The sequence below is a fragment of the Neopsephotus bourkii genome, unplaced genomic scaffold (genome assembly GCF_033783945.1).
Source record: "Neopsephotus bourkii isolate Nb327-2 ecotype Australia unplaced genomic scaffold, CSIRO-AGI_Nbou_v1 NB_663, whole genome shotgun sequence".
NCBI lineage: Eukaryota > Metazoa > Chordata > Aves > Psittaciformes > Psittacidae > Neopsephotus > Neopsephotus bourkii.
In genome coordinates, this window is record NW_026901162.1 from 1,413,677 (window position 1) to 1,441,260 (window position 27,584).

General features: G+C 43.5%; 1 protein-coding gene and 1 long non-coding RNA gene across 5 annotated transcripts; one reads left to right on the forward strand and one right to left on the reverse strand.

The window, feature by feature from the left end:
• The first annotated feature begins 276 nt into the window (after window positions 1-276).
• On the forward strand, window positions 277-19,001 carry SETDB2 (SET domain bifurcated histone lysine methyltransferase 2). 4 transcript variants are annotated; one of them, XM_061353112.1, is made up of 14 exons: window positions 277-591; window positions 1,357-1,416; window positions 3,367-3,489; window positions 4,941-5,006; window positions 5,813-5,915; window positions 6,158-6,724; window positions 7,956-8,075; window positions 9,246-9,415; window positions 9,846-10,074; window positions 11,715-11,802; window positions 13,360-13,468; window positions 14,206-14,534; window positions 16,517-16,605; window positions 18,671-19,001. In XM_061353112.1, the coding sequence occupies exons 1-14, from the start codon at window positions 579-581 to the stop codon at window positions 18,786-18,788; spliced, it is 2,184 nt and encodes a 727-aa protein (XP_061209096.1). In that variant the 5' UTR covers window positions 277-578; the 3' UTR covers window positions 18,789-19,001. The 4 variants fall into 4 exon arrangements, with proteins under 4 accessions (XP_061209096.1, XP_061209097.1, XP_061209099.1 ...); XM_061353113.1 differs by having other exon boundaries at window positions 11,715-11,799; XM_061353115.1 differs by having other exon boundaries at window positions 9,273-9,415.
• Window positions 16,474-24,643, reverse strand: LOC133212094 (uncharacterized). The gene is made up of 2 exons (XR_009725392.1): window positions 24,520-24,643; window positions 16,474-16,643 (listed from the first exon to the last, which is right to left on the reverse strand). It is a non-coding gene; the product is annotated as an uncharacterized LOC133212094 (long non-coding RNA).
• Between the last annotated feature and the right edge of the window lie 2,941 nt (window positions 24,644-27,584).

Genomic DNA, 27,584 nt, shown 5'->3' on the forward strand with positions numbered 1-27,584 from the left:
GAGTTAAGAGGGGAGGGTTGCGGCTCCGCCGCGGCCGCGCTTTCCATCAGCAAAGCCCCGGGGGAGGCTGCCCCTGCGGACGCAGAACTGCGGTACATGGGCCTGTCAGTCGGCGGGGGGGATCGGCCCGGTACGGCCCGCCCCAGGCCGCAGCCTGTTCTCCCCAGGTCACGAGAAATGCGTGCCGAGAGGAGCAGCGTGGTGTGGGTAACGCGGCGCCTCAGCGTGGCACCGCATGGCTTTCATCCTTTTCTCTGCTTAGTCCCCAGACGAGCTGAGAGGCGTTGGCCAGAGGAGGTGCTGGAGCAAGGCCCCGAGTGGTGCACGAGTATCCCAGGACCGACCCAGCTTGGGCCTTGGCCGGGGGCTGGCCCTACCACAGGCTCACCTCATGTCAGCCCAGGACAAGTGCTGGCCCAGCTTTTCCAGCCTGACTGGCAGACCAGCTCCTGTCCGCAGGCCCCTGCAGCGGTGTTGGAGGACAGCGAGATCAACACAGGGCTCTCCTACCTGAGCTGGGCTCAGTGCTGGTGATACCACAACGAGTGTAACAGCCCTCCGTACAGCCCGCCCAGAAGATGGAAAACAAAAGTAAGCCTTAAAACAGATATGTTTCGAAAAGTCAATGGGCAGATCATGTGAGAAACCTGTCTAGGAATGGGCAGTCTTTTCCCTGTCAACCAAATGAAATTTCTGTGCCAGAATGAATGGATATGTTTTGGGGTTTTTTTTTTGGGTTTTTTTTTTTTTCAGTTATAGAAGAGATTAAGTAGCTAACTTATAAGTAAGGTGCATTTTATGTTCTCGATGTTGTTAAAGGTGATAAGTCAGAAATTTGGTGTCTTCAGTTTGGTTGCAGAATGCTGCTTTACTTCTCCCTAGTGGTATTACACTGCAGATACCTCACTTTACCAGTTGAGAAGTGGATTCGGTTGGGGTTTTTTTTACCTTATTTTTTTCCTAAATAAATCAATATAGTTGCAATACTGCTGTTCTGGCAGCATTAATTAAAAAAAGAGATAAATGTGAGCTAAGAGGCAGTGGGGTTTACATAGGCTTAGCTGAGTGTGCTGGAAAGTATGGGTTATCCTGTGACAGCTTCATGCTGGAGGGGTAAGAAGTTACCCAAGTAAAAAAGAATTTCCTCCCAGAGCTTGTTTCATCTGAGTATTTGTTAGCTAAGTCCTGACAAGATGTGGGATAGCTATTTGAAAGTGGAATGGTTATTTCACCACACAGTCCTCCCACTGATGCCTGCTGTAGTATTTACTGGTACAAATTTTGGAAAACTAAGTAGCTACAACCATTTTAATTTCTCACCTGATCTCTTACTTGTTCATTCTGCACCTCTTGCAGCACTGGGTGACTTCTCTGAAGTGGAGAACCTTACCGGTTCTGGGGAGGAGAAATTTGAAGGTAGGATAATTTGAATTTGTGGAGGGTAAGGGGAAAGTAGTATATATTTGGCACCACTTCTGGTGTGAAAATGATAACCAGAAAACAATAGTTTTGTCTTCTATAGTGTATAAGATGTCAGCAGCACTACAGGTCTTATGTATGAAACACACACCCAAGTATTTTTTCCAGTAGCTGGCATGAGTAGCCATGCCCTTGGCTGTTTGTTTTTTTTTTCTTGCTCTAGCATTATTCCCCTGCACAGTGCTGAAAAAGAGAGATATATGGCAACAAGGATTCTGTAGGGGGGAAAGAATATCCCTTCAGAGGTAATGGCCTCAGCCAGGTTTAGGACTGTTGCCATCAGATGCCAGTCCATGCCCGGAGTCATCAGCTGGTGAGATCGTTTTGAAAGCTGACAACGTAGATACATCCTGTAGCTGTTCGTTCCCTTTCTTCCTAGCTGGGGTTGACAACAGCAACATTAACACTGGAGAGATCAGTGGTGTGGACATCTATCTTTTTTGAAATGACAGTTATATTGTGAGCTTCATATGCGATCTTTGCTTCTCCATGCAAAACCAAGATTTTGCTGCTAAAGTTTTGGGGCACTCCAACATGAGAACTGGGGAAGAATTGCTAAGGTGAGTGGTTTGAGCACTACACATAGTGTAGTATATGTTTTATGAAATCATAGAATCAACTAGATTGGAAAAGACTTTAAAAATCATCAAGTCCAACCTTTACCCCAGCACTGCCAAGGCCACCACTAAACTGTGTCTGTCACTAAAGGCCTTGTCTACATGGTTTGTGAACACTTCCATAATGACTCCACCACCGACCTGAACAGCCTGTTCCAATGCCTGATCACCCTCCCTGTGAAGAAATTGTTCCTAATCTCCAGTCTAAACCTACCCTGGTACAGCTTGAGGCCATTACCTCTTGTCCTATCACTTCTTACAGCCATTTTCTTATTCCATCCTCCTTTCATGTAGTTGTAGAGAGCGATAAGGTCCCCACTGAGTCTTCTCTAGAGTAACACGGCCCCCGTTTCCTCAGCTGTTCCTTATCACACCTGTGCTCCAGGCCCTTCACAAGCTCCACTGCCCTTCTCTCGACTGGTTCTAGCACCTCAATATCTCTCTTGTAGTGAGGGGCCCAGAACTGAAGGCCTTGCCTTGCCCCACCCCACCCCACTTTAACTTGCCTTTCCTTGCCTTGTTTTGCTGTGCTTTGCCTTGCTTTGCTGTGCTTTGCCTTGCCTTGCCATGGCCCAGCCTTCCTTGCCCTGCCTTCAAAGGTACAGACACTTGGAAAAGAAGAGCTTCTGAACTAGTAGCTTAAAAAACACTTCTTTAAATGAAATATTCTTTATAAATATTTCTAGTGGAGGAAGGAGGCATGATATTAGGGTTGCATGAATTACTGCAACTGATATCACTTGGTCAACAAAATTTATCAAATTGCTTTAATATGAAAACATTTTGAACCTTTTTTCTCTAGAAACCATAACAAAAATATCGATGGGGCAGGGTAGCATGTGTAGCTAAGAGAGTTACAGCTGTTAACAAAATCCAGATGTCTTTTATTTAATAATATGTTCAGTTCATGTGTTACTTCTATGAGTTTCAGTGGTGATTAATTTATAGTGGGACTAATTTGCTGGTGTTTGGAGAAAGGCTTCCAGAGCACCTTTTGTAGATGTCCTTGAAAATGACTTGAAAAATCATCATGGGCCATTGGAAGTCATTCTAGTTTGTCACTTGGCTTCTGTTTCACTTTCATTACTAGGTTTAGGAATAGACTTCTGAAAGTTTAAGCCTACGGAAGAAGATAGGTGTCCTGACTGGTTTTTCAGAAGTGCCTCCCAATGAAATGAGCGGGAGCCTTTCAGATGTCCACTAGGAGCTACTGATGGTTTTAGGCTTCTCAGGAGGTGTACAGACTTGTAAATGGGAATTTGCATTTCAGGTGATTTGAAGACCTTTTGGACACAGTTGGGAGGTAGAAGAGTGGATGCCATATTTGAGCAGGTGCAAAATGTACTGCTTTTGCTAAAGGAAAAGATCAAGAATGGAACTGCCACAAACCAAGGTTTGAAATCTTTGTGACGGTTAAGCTGGACTGCTGGGGAGCTGTGGCCTGCTCTGTCTAGGCCTGTGTGTTATCTGTCAGAATTCAGATATATCTGAATTTAAATTACTTGGTAGATGGCATTTTTAAGAACTTTAAAAAATATACCTTCTTTCTTTGGAAAAAATATTAATAATTTCAGGTGCATTTTGCGATTTTCTCATTTTTGCCTGTATACTTTTTCAAACAACATGTGGCTCTTAAGCATCTAAAACTGAAATGTTTATTATTGAGAAACACTTATGATAATGTTTATTATTGGTATGGCTTGTACCAAGTGAAGATTAATTCTTGAGAAATAATGAAGTATCTGCACTGCCTTTTGTCTGTCATCAGAAGGTTTAGACATTCAAGTTGATCTTGGTGAATGGAATGGGTTTGGGGTGGGATTATGGTCATGTGTTATTTCATGTCAGAGACACCATTGTAACTTGAAACATTAGTAGAAAAATGTGAGTGATGCATTAAAGATTGTTTGTGATTTCCAGGGAAATAAATTTCCTTTATCTATATCAAAATCAGAAGTCTGATAAGCTTTGAGCAGTACACAAGTTTCTTTTTACTGGCTTATTTAAGTGAAAAAAAAAAACAACACTTTTTTTTTTTTTTTAATAAAGTTGCCCATGTACATGTATTATATGGATCCTATTACACCTTTTTTTGTTCAAGAAAACATGCAATAGTGTAATAGGCTTTTAAACAGGTATAACCACGCACTCTGCATTGTAGTGCTTGCTTTAAATTGGGAGCGCATTTTTTGTGTATTTGAGCTGCCGCATTGTGATTTTTATGACAAAATATTACAGCAGTGCATAGATAAAACTTGAACTGAAATCCCCAGATGACACAATGAATTTCTAACATAGTGAAATCTCATTTTTTCTAGGCTTTGTTCTGTAAAAATTTCAAACTAAAATATTAACATGGATTGTGCTGCCATTTGTCTGCTACCTTGTAATACTTATTGCATGGGGTAAGAGGTTGAGACAGAGCCGGTCTCTTTGTGTTCTTACTATCTGAAGGCCATTTCCATCAGTTTAGGAGTAAGTCTGCCAAGATCTAGCTCTTCTTATCCAGAAGATGACTAGCCTGATGACGAAGTAAATAGAAAAACTTTCACTAAATCGTGCTTATAGGCATTACTGCTACTGTTTTGTGTGTGCTTGGAAACTTTCCATCAGCTTTCCAAAAGCCCGAAGATACTTAGTGCTGATTCACAACTACTAATATGAGCTGTAATTTTGTAGTAATTAAAGACTGTGGTGCAAAAGGTCTCTAATAGTATCAGTCTTACAATGCTCTATTTTATTATTGTGAGGACACAAGTGCCTCTAAAGGACTTGCACCTTGTTTTCCCTATTATCATTACATAAATTACACTTAATATCTGTTTTGTTTTGGGGGTTGCACAGAATGCTGGCAAGCTTGGGCACTGGTGAATGAAGCTGATGTAGGTGATCTCTTAACCTTGACAAATGGTATGTGCATCTCGATTACATTTATTTGATGTGTGGATTTAATTTGTCTTGTTTTACTCACCAGGCGCTTATTTCCCTTTGTTGAAATCAGTAAAATAATTCTGAGAAGCCTGCTAACATTACAAGGGAAAAAAATGTAATTATTAGTTTCCTCAGGTACTGGACCTTGAACTGTCACCTGGGTTTGTACTTTTGTGGTTTGTGTGTATATGCGTGTGGCTTGTACCAAGTGAAGAGAATTTGAGTTAGTAAGCCTGATAACTCTGCTTGTAGATAGCTGGGGTTCATCTTGTGCATGGCTCCACTAGGTGTAATACCCTGGCAGCCTTTCACCTCCAATCATGAAAAGAAATACATGTATATGTGTTTCATATGCATGTTGTCTCCATGAACTTCGAAAGCAAAATGAGCAAATGACATGGTCATCTGTGAAAGGGGGTACATTTTCATGATACATTTCTGCCTCGGGTTTATCAGTGCACACCTAAGTTTTACCCTTTGGGGGAAAAGAAAAGAGAAAGAGAGGGAGAGGAGGAGCAGGACAGAAGGTATAATAGTATGTCTTGTGTCAGCTAGTCACTCACTTGCAAATCTGTATGCAAACACATTACTTTTGTATAAATTATAAAAAGCAGTAGGGCTTTTTAGTAAGGTACTTGCTAGCATGCTCTTTGTTAGCTGTAGTTCATAGCGGTGTATTGGTTTTAATGTATTTTGGCAACTATCTCTTCAGTGTCTAAAGTAAGTTTTATTATAACTAGAAATGTGGATTGATGAAGGTTTTGCTTGCATTCAAATTTTTGCAGTAAGTGATGTGTTTGACAAAGATGGCATACAGGAAACCAAACCCAAATTGCAGCCTCTTCTTACAGATGACAACACTGCAAAGTCTGTAGAAGGTTCTCAAAGGTCAGTGTATTTATACATTTATTCCAGTTCCTTATTTACCATATTCTTTAGTGCATTTGAGAGATTTTAATCTCTTTATTTCTAAATTCATCATTTTCAACTCAGTTTTGAATGCTGCCAGTTTTCAAAGTGAAAGTGTTTTTAATTTGGCCTACATGAAAAACCTGAGGTTTTAAGTAGTTTTGTTTTCTAAGCTGCTGCTTTTTTTTTTTCTTTCTTTCTTTCTTTTTTATTCCAAATAGCAGAAAGAAGGAGATGGAGAAAACAGGTTCAGGGAGTAAAGAAGCATCTAGTAAAATTCAAGATTTACCTTCAGACCTGCAGTATCAGAACCACAAGTGCTCTAGTGCATGTCTTGCCAACAGAGCAGCAGGCTTCTACAAGGGTGAAAATCCTCTTAAGATACCGATCCTGTTTCGCTTCCAAAGACGCCATGCAAAAGCAGACTGCCTTTCCAAATCACTGGATGTGAATTACAAAGCTCCATGCGGTCGGAGTCTGAGAAGCTTTCAAGATGTACAAAATTATTTGTTTGAAACTCAGTGCAATTTCTTATTTGTTGATTATTTCTCCTTTAACACATATGTACTGTTGGGCAGGAACACTGTAAATCCAGAACCCCTTGTGTTTGATTCTGATATTAGCCATGGAGCTGAGTCTGTGCCTGTTTCCTTCTGCAACGATATTGACCATGCAAGATTACCTTATTTCAAATATCGGAGGGCATCGTGGCCACGTGGATATTACCTCAACAACTTATCCAGCATGTTTGTTGATTCATGTGGCTGCACAGATGGCTGCATTGATAGGTAGGTAGAAAAATTCCAGTCAAGTGGCGCGTGATGCCTCAATGTTAGGGTAGTGGTGTAAGTGTGGAGGCACACAGTACCAAGCAGTGCTGAATAACATAGGATCAACACTGCTGGAGTATCTGGTAGTTTTCTTGTGCCATGTTCTGTGTTGACTGACACTAGTGTGTCTTTGTCTTCGTAGAACTTGGGTGCTCCTACCCATGCAGCCTCTGTTGTAGGGGAGGAGGTGATCAGCGGGTGGATTACTGTGTTCTTTTCCCTTTCTTCCTAAATTAACAGTGCTGTTGCTTCTGGTGGAGCTGGGAGGCAGATTTCTCAGCTTTGGGAAAGGAGTGGGAGAGGGAGAGTCCTGTGCCAGCAGAGGAAAGCTCATTTTCCTGGCAGGCAGGGAAGGATTCTGTGTGACAACTTCTGCTGCAACTCCTGCTGTGGGATATTATCCTATAGATGAATGGGACAGCTGGAGAGACCAGATCATTTGGAACTTAGGAGGTTACTGAGGACAGAGGAGGAAACATCCCCATTCACAACCTCTGCATCTAATCCTTCCCCTTGTCTAAACAGAAACTAGGGGTCACAGAACACATTAATGTTCTGTTGCTCATTGCTGTCTTTTTCTAAAGCTCAGTAACTCTAGGCTATATAATACTCAGTAGGAACTTCCCACAGTTAGCAAATGTGAGTTTGTTGATAATTTTGTCCACTTTCTTGAAGGGTGTTTGTGTGATCTATGCCTGTAGGTGTTATTTGGTGTGGAATCCATTTTGTATTATTGATAGCTAGGGCAGTTGCATGTGCTGGTGTGCAGTATAATTGCCCATAAGCCAAATAAAGCTTGAAATCACAGTCTAGTGTAGTGAAGATTCAGTAATTAAAATTACTTCATTTCAGCTGAGCAGTGAGGAAAAGCAAACACATAGCATGCTGCTTCTTTGCGCTTAATTTTCCCAAGAGCTGAGATGCTTTTGATATGCAGTTTTGGGGTCCAGGATTTGATCCATTGAGTCTTTGAAGTTGTCCTGACGTGGTGATGAAGACCAGCATTGTTGCCTGTGTTCTCCAATCCACAGTGTGAAATTCTTCACTTCCTGGGGGCAGGGGTGAGAGGGAAAACAGGTATATATAAAGGGGTGTGTACAGTCAAGTACTTTTAAATTATCTAGATGTATGTTTAATTTACACTGCCCCAGATACATTCTGGGATGTTTTACTGATTTTTTTTTTTTAGGTCAAAATGTGCATGCCTACAGCTAACTGCAAGAGGCTGTAGTAAAACTTCTTTATCTCCAAGTGGTAAAACATCATATGGATACAGCTACAAAAGACTAGAGCGACCTGTTCCTAGTGGGTAAGAAAGACCAACTATTAACTGTTATTTCATTTGCTCTTACTGTACTCCTGTAGTGTGTTACAGTACTAAAATATCTGCAGTGTCTAGATTACTGAAACCTTCAATTTTTGTCACAATTTACTGACCGATCAGGATGACAGAAAAACAATTAATGTGACTTGAGTAATGGAAGCAATAAAACTATTTTATACTGCAGGAACTACGATTTTCACAGCTTAGCTCAAGGTGCAAGAAGAGTATTAAGTATTAGCTGGTCCAGGAGCTCAGGCCATATCTGGCACATATGCTGGTTCATTCAGGCATGCCAAGGGGAGAAGGGAGACAGGAAAGAAACTTTCCACAAGGGAAGGAGGTCTGTCACGAGTATTGCAACATGTGTCAGCCAAAGAAGTAGGAAGCAGTAGCCACCCTTGGGTTTTGCCCTCTGTCTTTTATACCCATTTGCTCAGTGGGACCAGAGTCCTAAAGAAATATGAGCCGGCTGCTGTTGCCAGGCTTGGTTATATGTGACTCTTCCAAGAATCTCTAAAGCCATCCCAGTGCTGCAGGTATTTGCCCTTTCTCTTATTCAGGTCCCATGGATTATTAATATATAGGGAAGGTGCCAGGAACTCAGATGTTTAGGAGAGGAATTGTGCAAAGTAGCTTGCTGCAATAGCTAAGGGCTGAACCCGTAAGCTTAAGGACCTCTTTCAGTCCTTTGTTGCTGTGTGATGTTAGTTTATGGTTGGTGTGCAGAATTAAAGCTGCCAGTAAGCCTAGAAACAAAAAAAAAAAAAAAACACAATTTTGAATTGTTTTAGAAATGTTTCATTAAATTCTAAAACCCATGACAGGTAGAGTCACCAGACAGGTGACAGGTTGGCTCTGCTATAATCTGTTCCACCATAGAAAAAAGGTGCTTCACAGGGTTTTCTGCTTCTGTGTGATTAAATCCTATAAAATAAAAAGGTGTCATTTACTTTTTGTCTACTTATACCAAAATCTGGCTGACAGAGTATTAAAATTGACGAATCAGCCATCAAGAAAGTTATGGGCTTTAGAGCACTGCTCCACAATCAGTTTTAGTCAACTGCTTTATTAATGCTTAAGAGGGAAATTAATAGTAATGACTTTGCTTTGGTAATGCATTCTTTGACACAGTTCTGTTTTGCTTCCTCTTGACAGAATTTATGAGTGTAGTGTGTTGTGCAGGTGTGACAAGATGATGTGTCAGAACAGAGTTGTACAGCATGGCATTCAAGTCAGGTTGCAAGTGTTCAACACGGAGAAGAAAGGCTGGGGCGTCCGCTGCCTAGATGATATCGACAAGGGGACTTTTGTCTGTACTTACTCAGGTAACAGAAGGTGGCCCATAGAATATGTAGAGTAATACTCCCTATCCTGTGGCCTGTGCCCTGGAGTTTTTTTGAGAACAGGGAAGTACGGGGTTGGAAGAGAAGTGAGTCAACAGTCTTAACTTGCAAGATGGTTAGATGATTGAAGAACCTTGAAGAACTCTGCAGTGTGATGATGCAAGGCAATCAAAAACATTCCGGAGTAAAGCCTATCTCAGACTGTTGATTTTTGCCTCACAGTTCTGTGCATATTGTGTGCCAGAGCTAGTTTTTCTTCAGTGTAGGTTCGTTCATATTTTGCTTTCCCAGATAATGTTCATGGTTGCTGGTTGTTCTTATGTAAGTCTGAGCTGCAATAGCAAGTGTGAGCCATCCTAGCAAGCAAGCAATTTAAAATGTATTTATCTTCCCCCCTCTCCTTTCTCCCCAGGCAGATTAATGAGCAGAGCTGAAGTTCAAGTACTGGGAGATGCTGGTCAAGAGCTGAAAGAAAAGAATGCTGTGAATAACGGAGGCCATGGCTTTTTTTCCAAAAAAAGAAAACTTGACACTGATAGTTCAGACTCTGTGATTGAACTAGTGCAGACTGGCAAAAATGACATTCCTGAGAAGCAAGGATCTTTGTCTCAGATTGTGGATAATGAAAATAAATCAACAGTGTAAGTTTACCAAAGCAAACTTAAGCACAGCAAGACTAATACTCTGCTGTTATAGAAAGTCCTTTGTAAAACTTAAAGTACAGCTGAATGTCCTCACCTGAGGGTGGTTTGTTGGAATTTTTTTCTCAACTTTTTTGTTAATTCCTGATTATTTCTTTTAATGGGACAGTTTTTCCTCTATATTAATTTCCCTTACTGTGTGCACTACTTGGCATTTTTAGAATTCCAGTTTCTTTCCTGGGTGTTCTTGGTCTGTTCAGGGCATTCATAATTGTGCTAATTTGACAGAATTAATAAAAAAGACTTGAGATAAATGATTTAAAGATACTTGATGTCACTGAAGAATTTAATAACAAATGAGCCACCAATCATCCTGTCCTTAGCTCCCAGTCTCTAAACCTCTTGTTCTTTGTAACATAACCTTTCCTGTTGGGAGCGTTCACCTTTCCTTTAAGGTGTATGACACCACCTCACTTTTGCAGTGATTTATGCAAAAGTTCTGCTCCTGTGTTCATTTTACAGTCAGGATTTCATAGACTATCAGGATTCTTAAAATTGAATTACTGCAAAATAACCACGTGCCTTTGTGAATAGCCTTTTCAGAGGGAAGTCAGGAGCTTGTTTTGTTAGACTTTATTCCTTGCTCTGCCACACTGCTTTGTAAAAACTGTACTGCTCATAAATGACTGCAGATTCTTGCTCATTTCACAGTAGATGATTATTGTAGATAATATTGTAGAACTCAGGACAGTGTGCTAAGCTTGACATATCGTTCACTCAGATTGCCTTTAAAAGGACAAACAATGTTATGTAATATTGTCATGACTTCTTGCGGCTACTGCAACTTTTGAATTTATAAAGGAGTTTAAATCTTAAGAAAGCCTCAGAGAGTAGCATTTGTTGCCATTATCAGTAGCCCAAAGAAGTACCATGTTGGTTTTTTGTGGCGAGAAAACACATCTAAATGTTTTACATTGAAACTTTTCTTGAATAAGAGCTGTTACTTTTTGCTAGACATTGCACAGTTACTAAGATTAGTTTTGAAAGTGGTGTTTTCTGCTGCACTCTGAATGTAATCCAAATTAATATGATTTTAGATGTTTTAAATGTATATGCCAAACACTGCTTCCCATCCTTCCTCAACCTTCTCCTGATGTGAAGGAGTGAGGTTCTTCTGTGGGATAGTATTTTCTACATCTGTCTTCCTCTCTATCTTTGTTCCCACAACATCTTCGCTTTCTTGTTTGAAAGCTCCATTGTCAAAACTATTGCAAGTGGTAGCAGAAAAAAGGCAATGCTCTTGTCTGTAGGTGCTCTATTTTGAGATTATCTGATATTACAGTAGTAAAAAAACAGAGAACTTGGTTCTCAGCAAGAGAACTGGGAAAAGATGTAAAAGCAGTCGCTCATCTCTCAAAAAAGTATGAAAAACTGGGGATTTTTTGCAAATGCTATTGAGAATCTAATCTGTGTCCTCAATTCTTAAAGGCAAAATAATCACAGAACTTGGGCCAAGGCTAGACAGCAGGCTCTGCTGTAGTCTGTTCTTTATGAACTAGAGATTGTTAGAGAAATGTATGTGTAAAAGATACTTATGGCTCTTTTTGTCTTTATAATTTCATTTTGACCTTTCTGTACAGGGTTCATCCAAGGAATTTAAGCATTGACACTGCAAGAAGGCCTGGAACTAGAACAGTTATTTTTCATAATCACCAGCAAAAAAAGGTAGTTAAGTGGCTTTAATAGATTAATTTTTCACTGTGCTGAATATGTATGTTAATTTTGACCTTTTCACTTTACACATTTAAATAGTTCCCATGGTCTTTCTTTGTGGAACTGTATCACACTGAGTTAAGCTGGTGTGCTGAAAGCTATAACCCATCCCTTCTCCATTACCAATCTTTCAATATGTTCCCTGAGACCAGCATTAACTACTCACAGCCTTCCCTTCCCCACCCTTCACTTACACTCCAGCCTTGAGAGTCTTAAATCATTCTCCCTGTCCTGTTTCATCTGGGTTAGAGTTAATTTTCTTCCTGTGCAGGTGCAGTGCTGTATTTTGGCCTTAGTCTGAGAACAGTGCTGGTAACAGACCAATGTTTTAGTTTTAAGTAGCAGTTACCCTGATCAAGGACTTTTCAGTCTCATGCTCTGCCAGTGAGGAGGGGCACAAGAAGCTGGGAAGAAGCAGAGGCAGGACACCTGAACTAGCCAAAGGGATATTCATAGAATCATAGAATGGTTTGGGTTGGAAGGGACCTTAAATATCATCTTGTTCCAACCCCCTTGCCACAGAACATCATGCTCAGTATATGAACTGGGGGAATTAGCTCAGAGGGACTGCTCAGGGACAGGCTGGGCATTGGTCAGCAGGTGGTGAGTGATTGTATTGTGCATCACTTGTCTGACTTGGGTTTTATTCCTCTCTCTGTCATCTCCCTTTTCATTACTATTGCTATTATTATTGTTAATAATAATTTTAACTTTATTTCAGTTATTATCAACCCATGGGTTTTACAGTTTTCCAGTTCTCCTCCCCGTCCCACCAGGGGTTGGCAGTGAATGAGTGGCTGTGTGCTATTTGGTTGCTGGCTGGGGTTAAAACACTCCCCCTCCACTGCCTCTTGTAGTTAACTGCAGAGTTATAATATTCTTGCGATGTCTCCCCAACAAATGACACAGCAGGGAGAGAAGGAAAATCTCAGGAGCTGGACACAGTTTTGTGATGCAGTGCAGCAGCTGGGAGAGTTTGATGGGCATGAAGTGTTGCCTGCAAATACTTGCAAAGGAAGGAATCTAGGGAAACTTACTCTGTAAGTGCCGTTGGTTTCATTGCACTTAAGAAATGCACGTGGGATTTTCACGCTAACATTTGGCAGCACTGTCCATTCTTAAGCTCATGTAACTAACTGCCTTTTTGTGGTGGGAGAGGAGAAATGCTGCCACATCTGTTCATTTTATTGAAATGGTGTAAAAAGTGTGTTTGGGCTTTGGCTCAGCAACTTACTCAAATGTATTTAAATTCTGGTGAGACTGTGGGACCTAAGCACTTACTTGAATATTTTATTGAGCAGCAAGCACTTTCCAGGTTATTCTGAATGATAATTTGAAATGAAGATAAATGTTGCATTGCAATAACTTTCGAAACATAGCCATAGCCATTATAGTAGGTTTGAAACTTCAGCCCTAGAGTCCTAAAAGCCACTTGCTATCCTGTGTTAACCCAGAATTGCATACAGCAACAATACATCACAACCTATTCATTATCTTTTATTCTGTTTAAAGGAAATTGATACAATGGTGTACAGTGCCACCTCAGATGAAGATAATAGTTCTGAGATTCGTCAGTCAAGCAAAACAAAACTAACCAGTGGATCAAAGACAGGAAAAAAAAGTAGGTTTGCAGAGCTATAAATACTGCAGTCTTAGTACATTTGTGCCCTATCAGGTGATCGATGTAGAAATGTAGAAAGTGATTTTTGGATGTGGGCAGGCCTGTTCTCAGACTAGAATGATGTTGTCTGCATAGTGCTTAGGCTATCTTAAGAGAGCTCAGTGGTACAGGAGGTATTGCTGCTTTGCATGATACATTGCATTAACTGGTAAGGGCAGTCTTTTGCCTGCAAAATTGATCTTGGGTCATGTCAAACAGTCCTGACAGCAACTTTTCAAATCCAGTGCAATTGTGGGAGAGTCAGTCTTGTGAATCTTTCTGTACACAAAAAAAAAAAAAAGAGGATATAATGCAGGGGACCTCAAGCTGGGAAGACAGTTTGAAACTACTTGCATCTTGTCTCTGTCTTAGTAACAGTTTGTGATTCTCTCAGAAATTACAGTGAAGATAAAATGAAGATAAAGTGCTATGTGGAAGAAGTCAGTCTGGAGTGGGATTTAAGAACGAGAGACTAGCTTACTCATGTGAGCAAGTGCTTTAGGCACCACAGCAGGAATCAGTTATTTGTGGGAGGATTGATGAGGGGCATGGAAAAGGGTAGTTGTGTTACAGACTTGTAAATAGAAAGGAAGCTGCGTACATTTTGGAGAACAAAGGTTGGGTGGGTAATAGTTCTGTGATAAACCAGGCAAAGGTTTAGGCTGTCACTGAAAAATAACTTGCGTGTCCATTGACAGAATCCACTCAACAGCAAAAGGAAGCACATCCAATGGAAATTGGACAGACTGAGTCTGCTGATGTGGACAGTGCAGAATGCAAAAGAAAGAATGTGTCTCTGCAGGGTGCTGATTGTGGCAAGTCAGGTGTGCTGAATGACTTGTGTGTTGTGAGTCCATTCAAAAACTCACCACTAAAGGCTGACTGCAAAAAGGAAAATCACAGGCAATCGAAAGACTCATTTTGTGAGGAGGCTGATGGTGGCAGGATGCTTCTGAAAAATGCTAGTGAAGGAAATACTTATATACTGGATGCCACAAAAGAAGGAAATGTGGGTCGTTTTCTTAACGTAAGTAAAAAGTTGCGTGTGCTTTCGTGGTTGTCTTAGCTTAAATAAATAAATCATGCACCTGCATAAACAGGAAAGCTTTTGCACATAAATGCAAACATATCTGTTTGTAGGTGCATGAAAAGGCAGTGTGTGGTGGTCCTTGCATTCTGAACTGACAGAACAGCAGGCTGGGTCACACTGGCTGTTAGTGCCTCCCTAAGATGATGCATACTACATACTAGCTGTCATTCTTAGCACCACTAGTTACCTGAGTAAAATATTCCCCAATAGTGAACGACATCTTTCTCCCAAATTTTTGAACAGCCTTTTTGGGAGGTCCAGGGATCAAATGGCACATTTTGTTGAACCACAAGCCGCCTCCCAGCCTTGTTGGTTTTTGTTCCCAACCATTGTAAATTCTAGCTTGTGCTGATTTAGGGTAAGTGTTGTGATATTGTAGGAAATTTCCCTACTGTTCCATCATATGTTCAGAAAGTAGTCTGTCATATTGCGTACATATCTGGTAAATAACTCTCAATTTTGACTTGCCAAGAAAAAGTAATGAATTACCAAGTACTGCAACTAAGACAAATAGTTCATAGACACATTTGCATGTACTCTGCAATTAACTTGTTTCTCTTCATTGGCATGATTATGTGTGTTACAGCAAAATCTTTGCATATATTTAAGGTGTTCCACCTTGCAGAGATAATATGGTGTTAAGATTAAGATTTAACCATGACAAGTGCAAGGTCCTGCACCTGGGTTGGAGCAATCCCAGGCACAGCTACAGGCTGGGCAGAGAAGAGATTCAGAGCAGCCCTGCAGAGAAGGACTTGGGGGTGCTGGTCAATGAGAAAATGAACATGAGCCAGCAGTGTGCGCTTCCAGCCCAGAAAGCCAACCGTATCCTGGGCTGCATCAAAAGGAGCGTGACCAGCAGGTCAAAGGAGGTGATCCTGCCCCTTTACTCTACTCTCGTGAGACCTCACTTGGAGTGTTGTGTGCAGTTCTGGTGTCCTCAACATAAAAAGGACATGGAACTGTTGGAACAAGTCCAGAGGAGGGCCACGAGGATGATCAGAGGACTGGAGCACCTCCCATATGAAGATAGGCTGAGAAAGTTGGGGCTGTTCAGCCTGGAGAAGAGAAGGCTGCGTGGAGACCTCATAGCAGCCTTCCGGTATCTGAAGGGAGCCTATAGGGATGCTGGGGAAGGACTCTTCATTAGGCACTGTAGTGATAGGACAAGGGGTAATGGGTTAAAACTTAAACAGGGGAAGTTTAGATTGGATATAAGGAAGAAATTCTTTCCTGTTACGGTGGTGAGGCACTGGAATAGGTTGCCCAGGGAGGTTGTGAATGCTCCATCCCTGGCGGTGTTCAAGGCCAGGTTGGACGAGGCCTTGGGTGATATGGTTTAGAGCAAAGTGTCCCTGCCCATGGCAGGGGGGTTGGAAATTGATGATCTCAAGGTCCTTTCCAACCCTAACTATTCTATGATTCTAAGATTAGTAGCACATCTTGCTGAAACCTTTCGTCTGCATCCAGGAATATACACGTGTTTCTATAGGCACCTGAATGACCTTTCACATCTGGTATTTCTTTGCCAATGTACACAATCATTTCATTTGTTCCTTGCTTCCTGGTAGTAGTACTGCCCCCTGGCTGCCAGCAAGAGCATCTTTCATGTATTGAGTATTTGTGGTGCATTCTGAATCTAAGATGAATTCTATCCATAAATTTCTGGAGGACAGCTTGATAAAATAACTTGGTTTTCCTAGGCAAAAATACTTTCATAATATGATGGAAATAGTAGTTGAAAGAGGCATAGTTTCTGCAAACATTAGTGGCAATGGCACTGAGTAATCAAGATTCTGTGTGGGCTGGAGAAGGGAAGGAAGAAACTACCTTTACTAGTGACAGGTATCTGATACAGAATAGGTTCTTTGGCCAATTATGAGGTGTACTGTTTCTAATTCAAATATTCTGTTTTACAGCACAGCTGCTCCCCAAATCTCTTTGCACAGTGCATTTTTGTAGAGACTCACAACAGAAGTTTCCCATGGGTGGCGTTCTTCACAAACAGGTGAGCTTTTGGAAGTTGAATGCTGTCCATTCAAGGCACTAGGAAATAAGCAGTGCTTAGGTCCTCGGAAATAATAACAACAGATAGATGTTTGGAACCTTCTTAGTGGTGACTTATTACTGAGCACTAAACATTGAAAAAATACAGCTGTTTATCATAATGAGTTATTATTCAGTTTTGCACTGAAAAAGAGGAAAGCTTGATTTTGATGGGTCCCTTTCAGTGATAATTTTCAGTGGTAAAATAGGTTTAATTCAGCATGGTCATACGAAAGCCAGGATTCACTGATTCCAATGTTGTGTCTCAAGGAATGGTCAGCAGATCTGTGTCCTGTAAGGCAGGATTAGATCCTACAGGGTCTTAAGGCTGAGACATTTTGTGGGCCAAACAAGGTGGTTCCAGCTCTTCTCCTTGCAGCTGCCAAAAGTAGCAGGACTTTGTGTAGCCACATGTGTCCTGGGGACATGGCTGTGATGATGGTGATGGTGTGTTATGATGGTGAAAACTTCCTCTGAAAGCAGAAGGTGTTCGTCTTCCCTTAGTGGATGACAGGAAGTGAGGTACAGAGAGCTGGTACCATTGGGACATGAGAAGGCAGCAGCTAAACCCAGGAGGAGAAAGATCAATTGTGTGAATTAAGCTAGCTGATGCATGTGACAGCAAGTGTGCTAGGTGAAAACTTACAATAGAGAATTCATTCCAAACAAACCCCAGGGAGCACTGATCCTTTGTGGAGCCTTGCAGCCCTGGTCCATATCAGCACAGATGCTGTGGACTGCGCTGTGAGGAGGACTTCCAAGAACTGTGAAGACAATGTTTTGAGATATACCAGAAAAAGCTTTTGTTTAGCGAGAGTCTTTCTTGCTCAGGTACTTGGTAAAAAATTAATGGGGACTGAAGCCAGTGGAGAGAGGTAACAGTGGTCAGCAGAAGACACTTAGGGAAGATTGTTGAAGGGAAGTCCTCCTGGCTGGACCTCCTGCTTTCTGGCAATCACCCTTTTGCAGCTTTTCTACATTAAGGATTGAATCTGGGTCATTTAGCTTAACTGTGAACTTGTTCAGTCACCTTTTCATTTGTTTGAAGTTTCTGGGTTGTCCAGGGATCTGTGAATGCTCCATCCCTGGCAGTGTTCAGGCCAGGTTGGACAAGGCCTTGGGTAATACGGTTTAGAACGAGGTGTCCCTGCCCATGGCAGGGGGGTTGGAACTCGATGATCTTAAGGTCCTTTCCAACCCTGACTACTCTATGATTCTATGGTTCCAGGTTGCAATTATGTGATATTTGAAAAGTCCTCGTTCTTTGTTCTCAGCCTGCTGCCTGTAATTCACTGAATGTTCCTTATATTGGAGAATTACTCTCTTCGTAATATTCCTATTTAATTGTTGTTTTCCTCACTTGTCACTCAGCATCTTAGACTGAGGTATTTAATTTGGCATTCATTTGGGGCAGTGAACTGCCTACCTGAGAAATTTCTTTTCTTTCATGTACTGTGTCAGAGTGGCTGGTTCATGAGTAGCATGTGCTTAATTCCGAGTCTTAGGCTTTCTGCATATAGATAGTGCAATTGCATTAAAACCTGGCTTGTCAGACCAGAGGTGATAGTCTTCCTTACCAGTGTATCTAGAGATTTGTTTGAATCTTAGTGATGCACTGTACATAGTAAAAATTAACAAAACTATCTGTGTTCTTATTTAGATTTATTCAATTCTATTTTTTCCTTTTTTTTTTTTTTTTTGGGTTTTTTTGTTGTTTTGTTTTTGTTAATTTTTTGTTTCCCAGAATTTGCCTCTAAGCTAGAGCAGGCTAAACCAGGCTGTTTAGGCTTTGACCTTACTGCACTGCTTGATAAATTGTTTTCTCCTAGGTGTGGCTATTTGCACACTGCATAGCTCTGGTAGGCAAAGCAGCATGCATGTCCCAGAGATTCTTTTTATCTCTTGGCTCTCTCCCAACAAGCTCCTGCCCCTATGATTTTAGGGGTTGCATGTGAGGGGCTGGTGACAAATTGCAAGAACAGCATTGTTTCACTTGGTTCAAACAAATTGACTGTTTTATTTCTTAGGCATGTGAAAGCTGGAACAGAACTCACGTGGGATTATGGTTATGAAGCTGGAAGCATGCCAGAGATAGAAATTTCCTGTGAGTGTGGAGTTCAGAAGTGCAGGAAAAAAACCTTATAGGCAAAGCTTTGTTACTACCAACACATGTACCTGAAGATCAATATGCTGGAAGGACTACTGCACAGTGAGCAGTACACTTCAGTCTGTGGAGCTAATTACATTCAATTAAAATGCCTTTCACCTGATCATTTTTTAAAATTTATATTTGAATGCCACTTTTCTAGTTTACAGAATTTGAACTGTTTGTCGTAACAACAGGCATCAAAATTTTCCAATGCTCCTAGTCTTGTCATCCCCCCCCCACACCCCCTTTTAATTCACAAATAGAGTTCTCAGCACAGTCCAGGAACTCAGGCTGCTGTGCCATGCTGTCACCAAAATCAAAGACATGCCTGATGTAGAGCAACGGTTGGTTGATGTTTTCTGTGCCCTTCCACAAGGGTGAGTCAGCAAAGCTCAGGTTTCTGACACTCATTATGAATGGAAGTCTGCCTGTTTGGGGGCCAAGAATTATTACAATATACCTAAACCTGATGGATGCAGCGGGACAGGTAGTCTTGTACAGGGATGAGATTAATCAGAATGGTTTTTTAGAGCTTTGTGCTACATAGTGAGCTGGGCAAGTCCTGCTGCTGCAGGAGGGAAACAACTGTGGTTTTGGGGGCTGCATACTGTCAGAGTCCAATTGGAGAAAACCCCAGTGTCAGACCCTGTTTTGTTCATGATCCCACGAGTGAAATTAAGACACAAACGAGGTCAAGTACTGTAATTGATCAGTTGGTTTACTACAAAAAGGCAATTATTATAAAAAAAAGGGAAATTATTGTAATAAAGAGGATAGCAACAGGAAAGATCGAAGAAAGGATGGAGATGAAGCAAGGATTCGGGTTGCAGAGGGAGACAGAGTCACCACCATGGATCCAGTGGTGTCCCAAGGATCTGTCAGCATTGCTGGTGGGAGTCCTTCAGTGTTTATAGTCGTTATTGGAACAGAGTGTCCCCCAAGAGCCAGTAGTAGTTGTTGGAGGGTGGGGGTCCTCGTGGAGTCATCCCCTTGAAGGTAACCTTGGAGGTGTCCTGGTGGAATTGCCCTCATGGCAGTGTCTTATGGAGGGTGTCACTCAGAATCGGCAGTAGTCGTCAGTGCAGAGTGTCCTTACAGAGGTGTCCCTCTGGAGTCATTCTCATGGCAATGGCTCCCTTTTGTGATTACCTTTTCCCCTTTTCTAAAGAGTTGGTGGGAGTATCTCTGTTCTTTATGTCATATATTACACATTTTAAGACTGGAGAAGAGAAGGCTGCATGGAGAACTCACAGCAGCCTTCCAGTATCTGAAGGCAGTCTATAAGGATGCTGGGGAGGGACTCTTCATTAGGAACTGTAGCGACAGGACAACACACACAGCACTGGGAGATTTCCTCTTCCTGCTTCTCACAGGTGCAATGATTCTGCAAGCTCTTTGAACATCAGTGGCTTCAGGCAAAATCAGAACCACAGTATGTCAAACAGGGCCACGGGAGAGGAGAACTGAGGTTTCATTGTAAACAGAATGGTTTACAGGTCTGTTGTCTCTGTTGAAAGTCCACTTTTAATAAGCTTAAACTATCCTCATGCATGGCGAGGCTGTTGAGAAATTCAAGAGCATTGTATGTTGCAGCACAACTCCATGTTTTTTAAACTTGAAGCATCCAAAACATGAAAAAAACAGCTTAGGGCCACAGGTACCACATTTTTCCACAGTTACACAGCAAAGATGCAGCCCAATTAAAAGAGGAGTAACCCTAAGCCACACAGAAATAAGTCATCAGTTGCCTCTTGGCCTCAGGGCCAAGCACTTGTTCTTGTTTTTCTTTCAGTTTGTCGTATAGCTAGAGGCTTGAAATCTCTACTCCAAGGCCATGTTTTATAGATAGATAGGAACCAGCCTCAAGGCCGCAGGCCCTTGTCCTTATGGGGGACTTCAACCACCCTGGTATCTGTTGGAGCAACAGTACGGCCCGGCACAAGCAATCCAGAAGGTTCCTTGATTGTGTGGAAGACAACTTCCTTCTGCAAGTAATAGAGGAGCCAACAAGGAGAGGTGCCATGCTTGACCTCATGCTCACCAATAGGGAAGGGCTGGATGGAAATGTGGCGCTCCAGGACAGCCTTGGATGCAGTGATCATGAGATGGTTGAATTCGAGATCCTCAGGACAGTGAGAAGAGCGTGCAGCAAGCTCACTGCCCTGGACTTCAAGAGAGCAGACTTTGGCCTCTTCAGGAACCTGCTTAGTAAGGTTCCATGGGATATAGCCCTAGAGGGCAGGGGAGCCCAAGACTGTTGGTTGATATTCAAGGATCACCTGCTACAAGCACAGGAGTGTTGCATCCAAACTGGAAGTGCATCAGGAGGGCCAGGAGACCTCCTTGGATGGATAAGGAGCTGCTGAGGAAACTTCAAAGGAAAAAAGAGGCTTATAAATGGTGGAAGCAAGGACAGGTGGCCTGGGAAGAATATAGGGATGCTGTCTGGGAAGCTAGGGACCAGGTTAGGAAAGCTAAGGCCCACTTAGAATTAAACTTGGCTAAGGATGTGAAAGATAACAGGAAGGGATTCTATAGTTACATTGCAAATAAAAAAGACAGACTAGGGATAATGTAGGCCCTCGCTGGAAGCTGTCAGGACAACTGGCTATCCTGGATTTGGAGAAGGCTGAGGTTCTGAATGACTTCTTTGTCTCGGTCTTCACTGGCAAAGGCTCTGACTGCACCACCCAAGTCATGGAAGGCAGACGCAGGGACTGTGAGAATGAAGAACTTGGGCCCACTGTAGGAGAGGATCTGGTTCGAGACCATCTTAAAACCTAAACGTGCACAAGTCCATGGGTCCTGATGAAATCCATCCACGGGTCCTGAAGGAGCTGGCAAATGAAGTTGCTAAGCCGCTGGCCATCATATTTGAAAAATCATGGCAGTCAGGTGAATTTCCTGATGACTGGAAAAAGGGAAATATAACCCCCATTTTCAAGAAGGGGAAAATGGATGACCCGGGGAATTACAGACCAGTCAGTCTCACCTCTGTGCCTGGGCAAATCTTGGAGCAGATTCTCTGGGAAAGCATGCTAAGGCACATGAAAAACACCAAGGTGCTTGGTGACAGCCAGCATGGCTTCACTAAGGGGAAATCCTGCATGACCAATTTGTGTCTACGGAACTGATGGACAGGGTAGAGCAGTTGATGTCATCTACCTGGGACTTGTGCAAAGCATTTGACACTGTCCCACACGGCATCCTTGTCTCTAAATTGGGGAGACATCAATTTGATAGGTGGACCACTTGGTGGATAAAGAACTGGCTGGATGGCTGCATGCAAAGAGTTGTGGTCAATGGCTCAGTGCCTGGCTGGAGACCTCTAACGAGTGGTGTCCTTCAGGGATCGATGTTGGGACCAGTCTTGTTCAACAACATCTTTGTCTGTTGAGCAAAGAAGAGATTCAGAGCAGCCATGAAGAGAAGGACTTGGAGGTATTGGTAGATGAGAAACTGAACATGAGCCGGCAGTGGCCGCTCGTAGCCCAGAAAGCCAACCGTATCCTGGGCTGGATCAAAAGGAGCGTGACCAGCATGTCGAAGGAGGTGATCCTGCCCCTCTACTCTGCTCTCATGAGACCTCACTTGGAGTATTGTGTGCAGTTCTGGTGTCCTCAACAGAAAAAGGACATAGAACTGTTGGAACAAGTCCAGAGGAGGGCCACGAGGATGATCAGGGGACTGGAGCACCTCCTGTATGAAGACAGGCTGAGAAAGTTGGGGCTGTTCAGGCTGGAGAAGAGAAGGCTGTGTGGAGACCTCATAGCAGCCTTCCAGTATCTGAAGGGGGCCTATAAGGATACTAGTGAGGGGCTCTTCATTAGGCACTGTAGTGATAGGACAAGGGGTAATGGGTTAAAACTTAAACAGGGGAAGTTTAGATTGGATATAAGGAAGAAGTTCTTTACTGTAAGGGTGGTGAGGCACTGGAATGGGTTGCCCAGGGAAGTTGTGGCAAGCTGTGTTCAAGGCCAGGTTGGACAGAGCGTTGGGCAGCATGGTTTAGTGTGAGGTGTCCCTGCCCATGGCAGGGCTTTGGAACTAGATGATCTTAAGGTCCTTTCCAATACTAACTATTTTATGATTCTATGTCAGTCTCTCACAGGCACTTTTCTCTCCCATATACAATTACCTGAATCACCACTAACTCTTGCAAGCGGCACTTCTTTCAGCTCTGTAAAACAGGAAATCCAATGACAAAACCTGCTAATGGCTGAGCAAATTCCAGCACGCAGTTCTGCATGATCTGCAGCGCACAACCTCCCACAAATTCAGGAAGTGAAGGTAAGGTGAACTTCAGGGTCAGCTTTTAATCCACCTCTTGACCAAAGTTGAGGTCTTCTGGTTCAGTGTCCAAAGGAAGCAAAGGCTTCAGCTATAGCCAAGCCAAAAACTTCTCAAGTTCCAGCCTGTTCTCTGAAAACCCACACAGGAACAGGGTGTCACAGTGAGCACTGATGCATATGGGCTTGGAAACCAAACACCAGTTGTGCAATTAACACATGAATAGCAGGTGGTTCTTCCAAGACTCATTTATCAAGGAACAAAGAATGTTGTGGGTACAAGGAGTCTCAAGCTTACCTTTTCTATAACGTGTAATTTGGCTGCAAGACAACCACTTTATTCCATGAACACAACAGCCTGAAGTGAGCCTTCTTTTGAGCTCTCTCTGCTAAACTGCGGACTGCATGCTTGAGCTGGAGCACCTCTCAAGGTTACTCCTCGAGGCTGAGAGACCCCTTACCAACTGCAGATCTTTGGTACATGACCAGTATCACACACAACCTTGTATTATACTGCACTGTTTTTTGTGTTGGTAACTTTGAATCATTATTATATCCTCTCTCTGCAGAAACAGAGTGAACCTTGCTATCAAACTTTGTCTTATCTCACTTTCACAACAGCTTACTTCAATTAAACCACTTTTGCTGACATCTTCAGTGCTGGTTCTTCAAGCAGTCTGCAACATTACCTTCTTTGCACGAGGATCAAACACACATTTACACACCCATCTGTTGCTCCACTTCAGAGCCACCTCCTACATCTGCACTCAGTGTTACCTTACGTAGCTTGTTTCTCTCTCATACCACAATGCAAGGATTTCTGTCCCAGACTGCACATGACACTGAAATGAGGCACACTGGATTTCTCAAGGACTTCTCTTTGTGTCATAAACACAGAGAGGGATGTGTGGAGACTATCTGAAATCAGATTCCACTGTCCATTGTCTCAAAGATTGGTATGAGAAGCTGAGATGGAATTCCACCTATCTTTTGTCTCAGAGATGGGTGGGAGGAACTGAGGTAAGACTCCAATATTCATTGCCTGGGAGAAGGGTGTGAGGAGATGAACTGGGACTCCACCATCCATTGCCTGAGGAAAAAGTGGGAAAGTGCTAAGACTCTTCTGTACATTACCAAGAAGATTGATATGAGGAATCGCTGCCTGTTTTCCCAAGGACTACTGCAGTTGAAGAGCTGGCTGCAAGACCAGGGAAACTGGTCCACCAGGAACCCATACCAGTGCTTCACCACCCTTACAGTAAAGAACTTCCTCCTTATATTCAATCTAAACTTCCCCTGTTTGAGTTTTAACCCGTTACCCCTTGTCCTATCACTGCAGTCCCTAATGAAGAGCTCCTCCCTAGCATCCTTATAGGCCCCCTTCAGATACCGGAAGGCTGCTATGAGGTCTCCACACAGCCTTCTCAGAGACACAGACCTGTAAACCATTCTGTTTGCAATGAAACCTCAGTTCTCCTCTCCCGTGGCCCTGTTTGACATACCGTGGTTCTGATTTTGCCTGAAGCCACTGATGTTCAGAGAGCTTGCAGAATCATTGCACCTGTGAGAAGCAGGAAGAGGAAATCTCCCAGTGGTGTGTGGAGATCTGCAGAGCCACAAGCTGCTCCCACTATTGCGTATGCTTTGCATTACACGGTGTGCATTTGACATCTGCCAACACAAGCAGCAGGAGGGGATCAGCCCATACATGAGCCGTCAAGTTTACCAGCAAGGAAGCACCAGCAATGCCCTGCAGCAAGGACCTGTCATGATTGGAAGTCATATATGTGGCACCTGAGGACAAGCCTGTCTTTGACCTCCTGCACAAAGTGAAGCGCTGACTGGTGGCACTGCCATGGTCCTGTCCTTAGTGTGCTGGACAGGTATAAAGCCACCACAGGGCAGCTGCTGCCCCTCCACAGTGGAGGAGACTAAGCAAAAGGCACAGCGCCCTGTCCCAGCCTTTCCTATGCATCCTCTGGATCAGCTGCTTGAACAGATGTCCCCTGAGAGCCCCACACTGGGCACTGATCATGACCTCCCCATTACATCCAGCTCCTCATTCATTCCCACCTCCCCTGGTTAAGAGACGTGAAAAATAAACGAGTGGCGATGGGAGGATGTAGGATGCCCCTTTCCTCGAGCGGGAAGCCTCTCGGGAACTGGCTGCCCGACGGCGGCCACCGAGAGTGGCGGGCGCGGGTCTCGAACCTAGAATCCCCGCACCCCGCACGCCCAAAGGAGCGGGGAATGGGCCGAGCGCCCCCTCCTTCACCACGTAATTGGTGGAGAGGCTGCGCTCCGCTAGTTCCCTTCCTTTCCCCGTCGGAGCCTCAGCCAATCAGCCCTGGGTGGGCACCACTTGGCTCCGCGCTTCTACTGCGCATGCTTGTCACCGCGGTTGAGCCCGCCCACTTCCGCGAGGCAGAGGGGCCGAGGTGGGTGAAGCGTTCGAGTTCGGAAGTGCTGGTGTGTGCAGGCCGGGCTGCGAGCTAGGAGCCCTGTGTATGGTTCCTGCTGCCCGGCGGTGAGTCTGCTTCGGGAACGGGGTGGGGGGACCGGAGAACACGGTGGACGGTGCCCCCTCAGTGGCTAACCCATTTCCCGACGCGTGTCAGTGAATGGGCCCTGCTGGAGCTGGGGGAGAGTGCGACTGTGAGCGCGACCCCGGGCTTACCTCGGCACTCGTGGATGTTGTCTTGGAGGTGCCCCACGCCTAGGCCTGCCCCAGCCGTGAGTCTTCCGGGATGGGAGGGAAATATGAGCAGCAACCCCTGGAGGCTCAGGCCCGGGGCAGGCCCGACTAGGTGACTGGAAGCGTTCAAGGCCAGGTTGGACGGGGCTTTTAGCAACCTGGTCTGGTAGGAGGTGCCCCTGCCCGTGGCAGAGGGTTGGAACTGGATGAGCTTTAAGGTCTGTTCCAACCCAAACCATGATTCTGTCATCTTGTGAAAAGGTAAGAGTTTGTATCTAATGAGAAACTCCAGTCACTCATCCCTTGGGTTAGATATGTTGACATATACCTTTCTAAAAAGTTATATTTTATATATACCATTTAAAATACTTCCCCTTTAATGAGTGAAAGGCGATAAAGATTTGCTTGGTTCTGTTCTGACTAGTGACCATTGGCTGTCTTGGTGTTGCAGTGAAGGTATAGTGTGAGAAAAATACAGGAAGTTTTGTTACGAGCATGCTATAGGTGGAATGGAAAGTCTGTAGGGCATAGGTTCCAGGATGTGGAATCCAGCCAAGGGAGTTTGCGATCAGTGATAGGAACATCTGAACGCAATATGTTATACGAATAAGGAGTTTGTGACATCATTTTGAGACACAGCCATGTTATACTGTGGCTGATTGTGCCTCACTGGTAGCTGAAACACTGTGAGACATGAAGTTTGTGGTGTGAGTGGGGGATGTCGGGGGGTTGTGGTGAGCACTTGAGAGGTGCTTACCGGGGGTTATGGTGAAGACCCCCCAACCCTCCCAGTTAAGGTGAGAATATATGGAAATGGCTAAGGGACTAGAATGACCGGTGAGTGACCACTAGTGACTGTTGGCTGTCTTGGTCTTGCAGTGACACTATAGTAAGTTCTGGCAGCCTTGCAAAACTGGGTGTGTTTGTGCTGCTGATCACTTAGGGAGAACAGGGAGGGGGCTTGTGTAGGTTATGACCAGCAGTGCTTCTGTTCCCACAAAATGCAAATGGAGAATGCAGTGAAGGTAAGGGGTGTGTGACTTCCTTTCTCCGTACTCTGGTATATCAAATCCTCGACTACACTGGGGCGAAGAGAAGAGCAGAACAGGGCACGAGATAGGGCAGTGGGTTTCAGTAGCATACTGGCAGTTGGAGGACTTGGGTTCTTTTCCTTACTCCAGGCATACTATGATATGCCAAGTGACATTCTGTGCCTTAGTTTCCTTCTGTGTAAAATGTACGTATTACGTACGTAAATGCTTTCAGGATTGCTTCCGGAGCAGAAATACTTAGACAAACTGGTAATGTTTAGCAAGGTATATTTGGAAGTGGCACAGTCCCTGCACACTTGGCAGTGATGGTTGTGTCTCTTTTTACTTTCTGTTTCATTTCTTGTTCCATTTTGTCACTGTTGGAAACAAAAACTAAACTCCTTCTAGGAAATGGCACAGTACCAGAGAAGCAGCCAGAAGCTGTGACTGGTTCTGCCTGTCAGCTGCTTCTCCTGTCTTCTATTTTGCAGCTTCATTTGCTCGGTTGTTAGTGGGAGGTAGCGGAAGGGTCTCCGCCTCTTGCATATGAATTAGTCTCCTTTGGTTCCCATAGTCTGCTTCTGTGTCAGTCAAAGCGGAAGCTGCTCTGAAGAGCTGCAGAAGGACTTTGTGACAGCCAGTGATTTGACTGTTAAAATACCAGGTAATAATCCAGCACTGACAAGTGGAAAATGATGCATGAGCAACGGTCATAACACTGGTGCCCTCCATACTGTCTAATACCACTTAGGAAAGAGATTTGAAAGGCTATATTTC

Coding starts and splice junctions, on each gene's coding strand:
- SETDB2 (XM_061353112.1), top strand. Junction 8,076..9,245: donor GAGCGACCTGTTCCTAGTGG/GTAAGAAAGACC, acceptor TCCTCTTGACAG/AATTTATGAGTGTAGTGTGT. Junction 9,416..9,845: donor TTTTGTCTGTACTTACTCAG/GTAACAGAAGGT, acceptor CTTTCTCCCCAG/GCAGATTAATGAGCAGAGCT.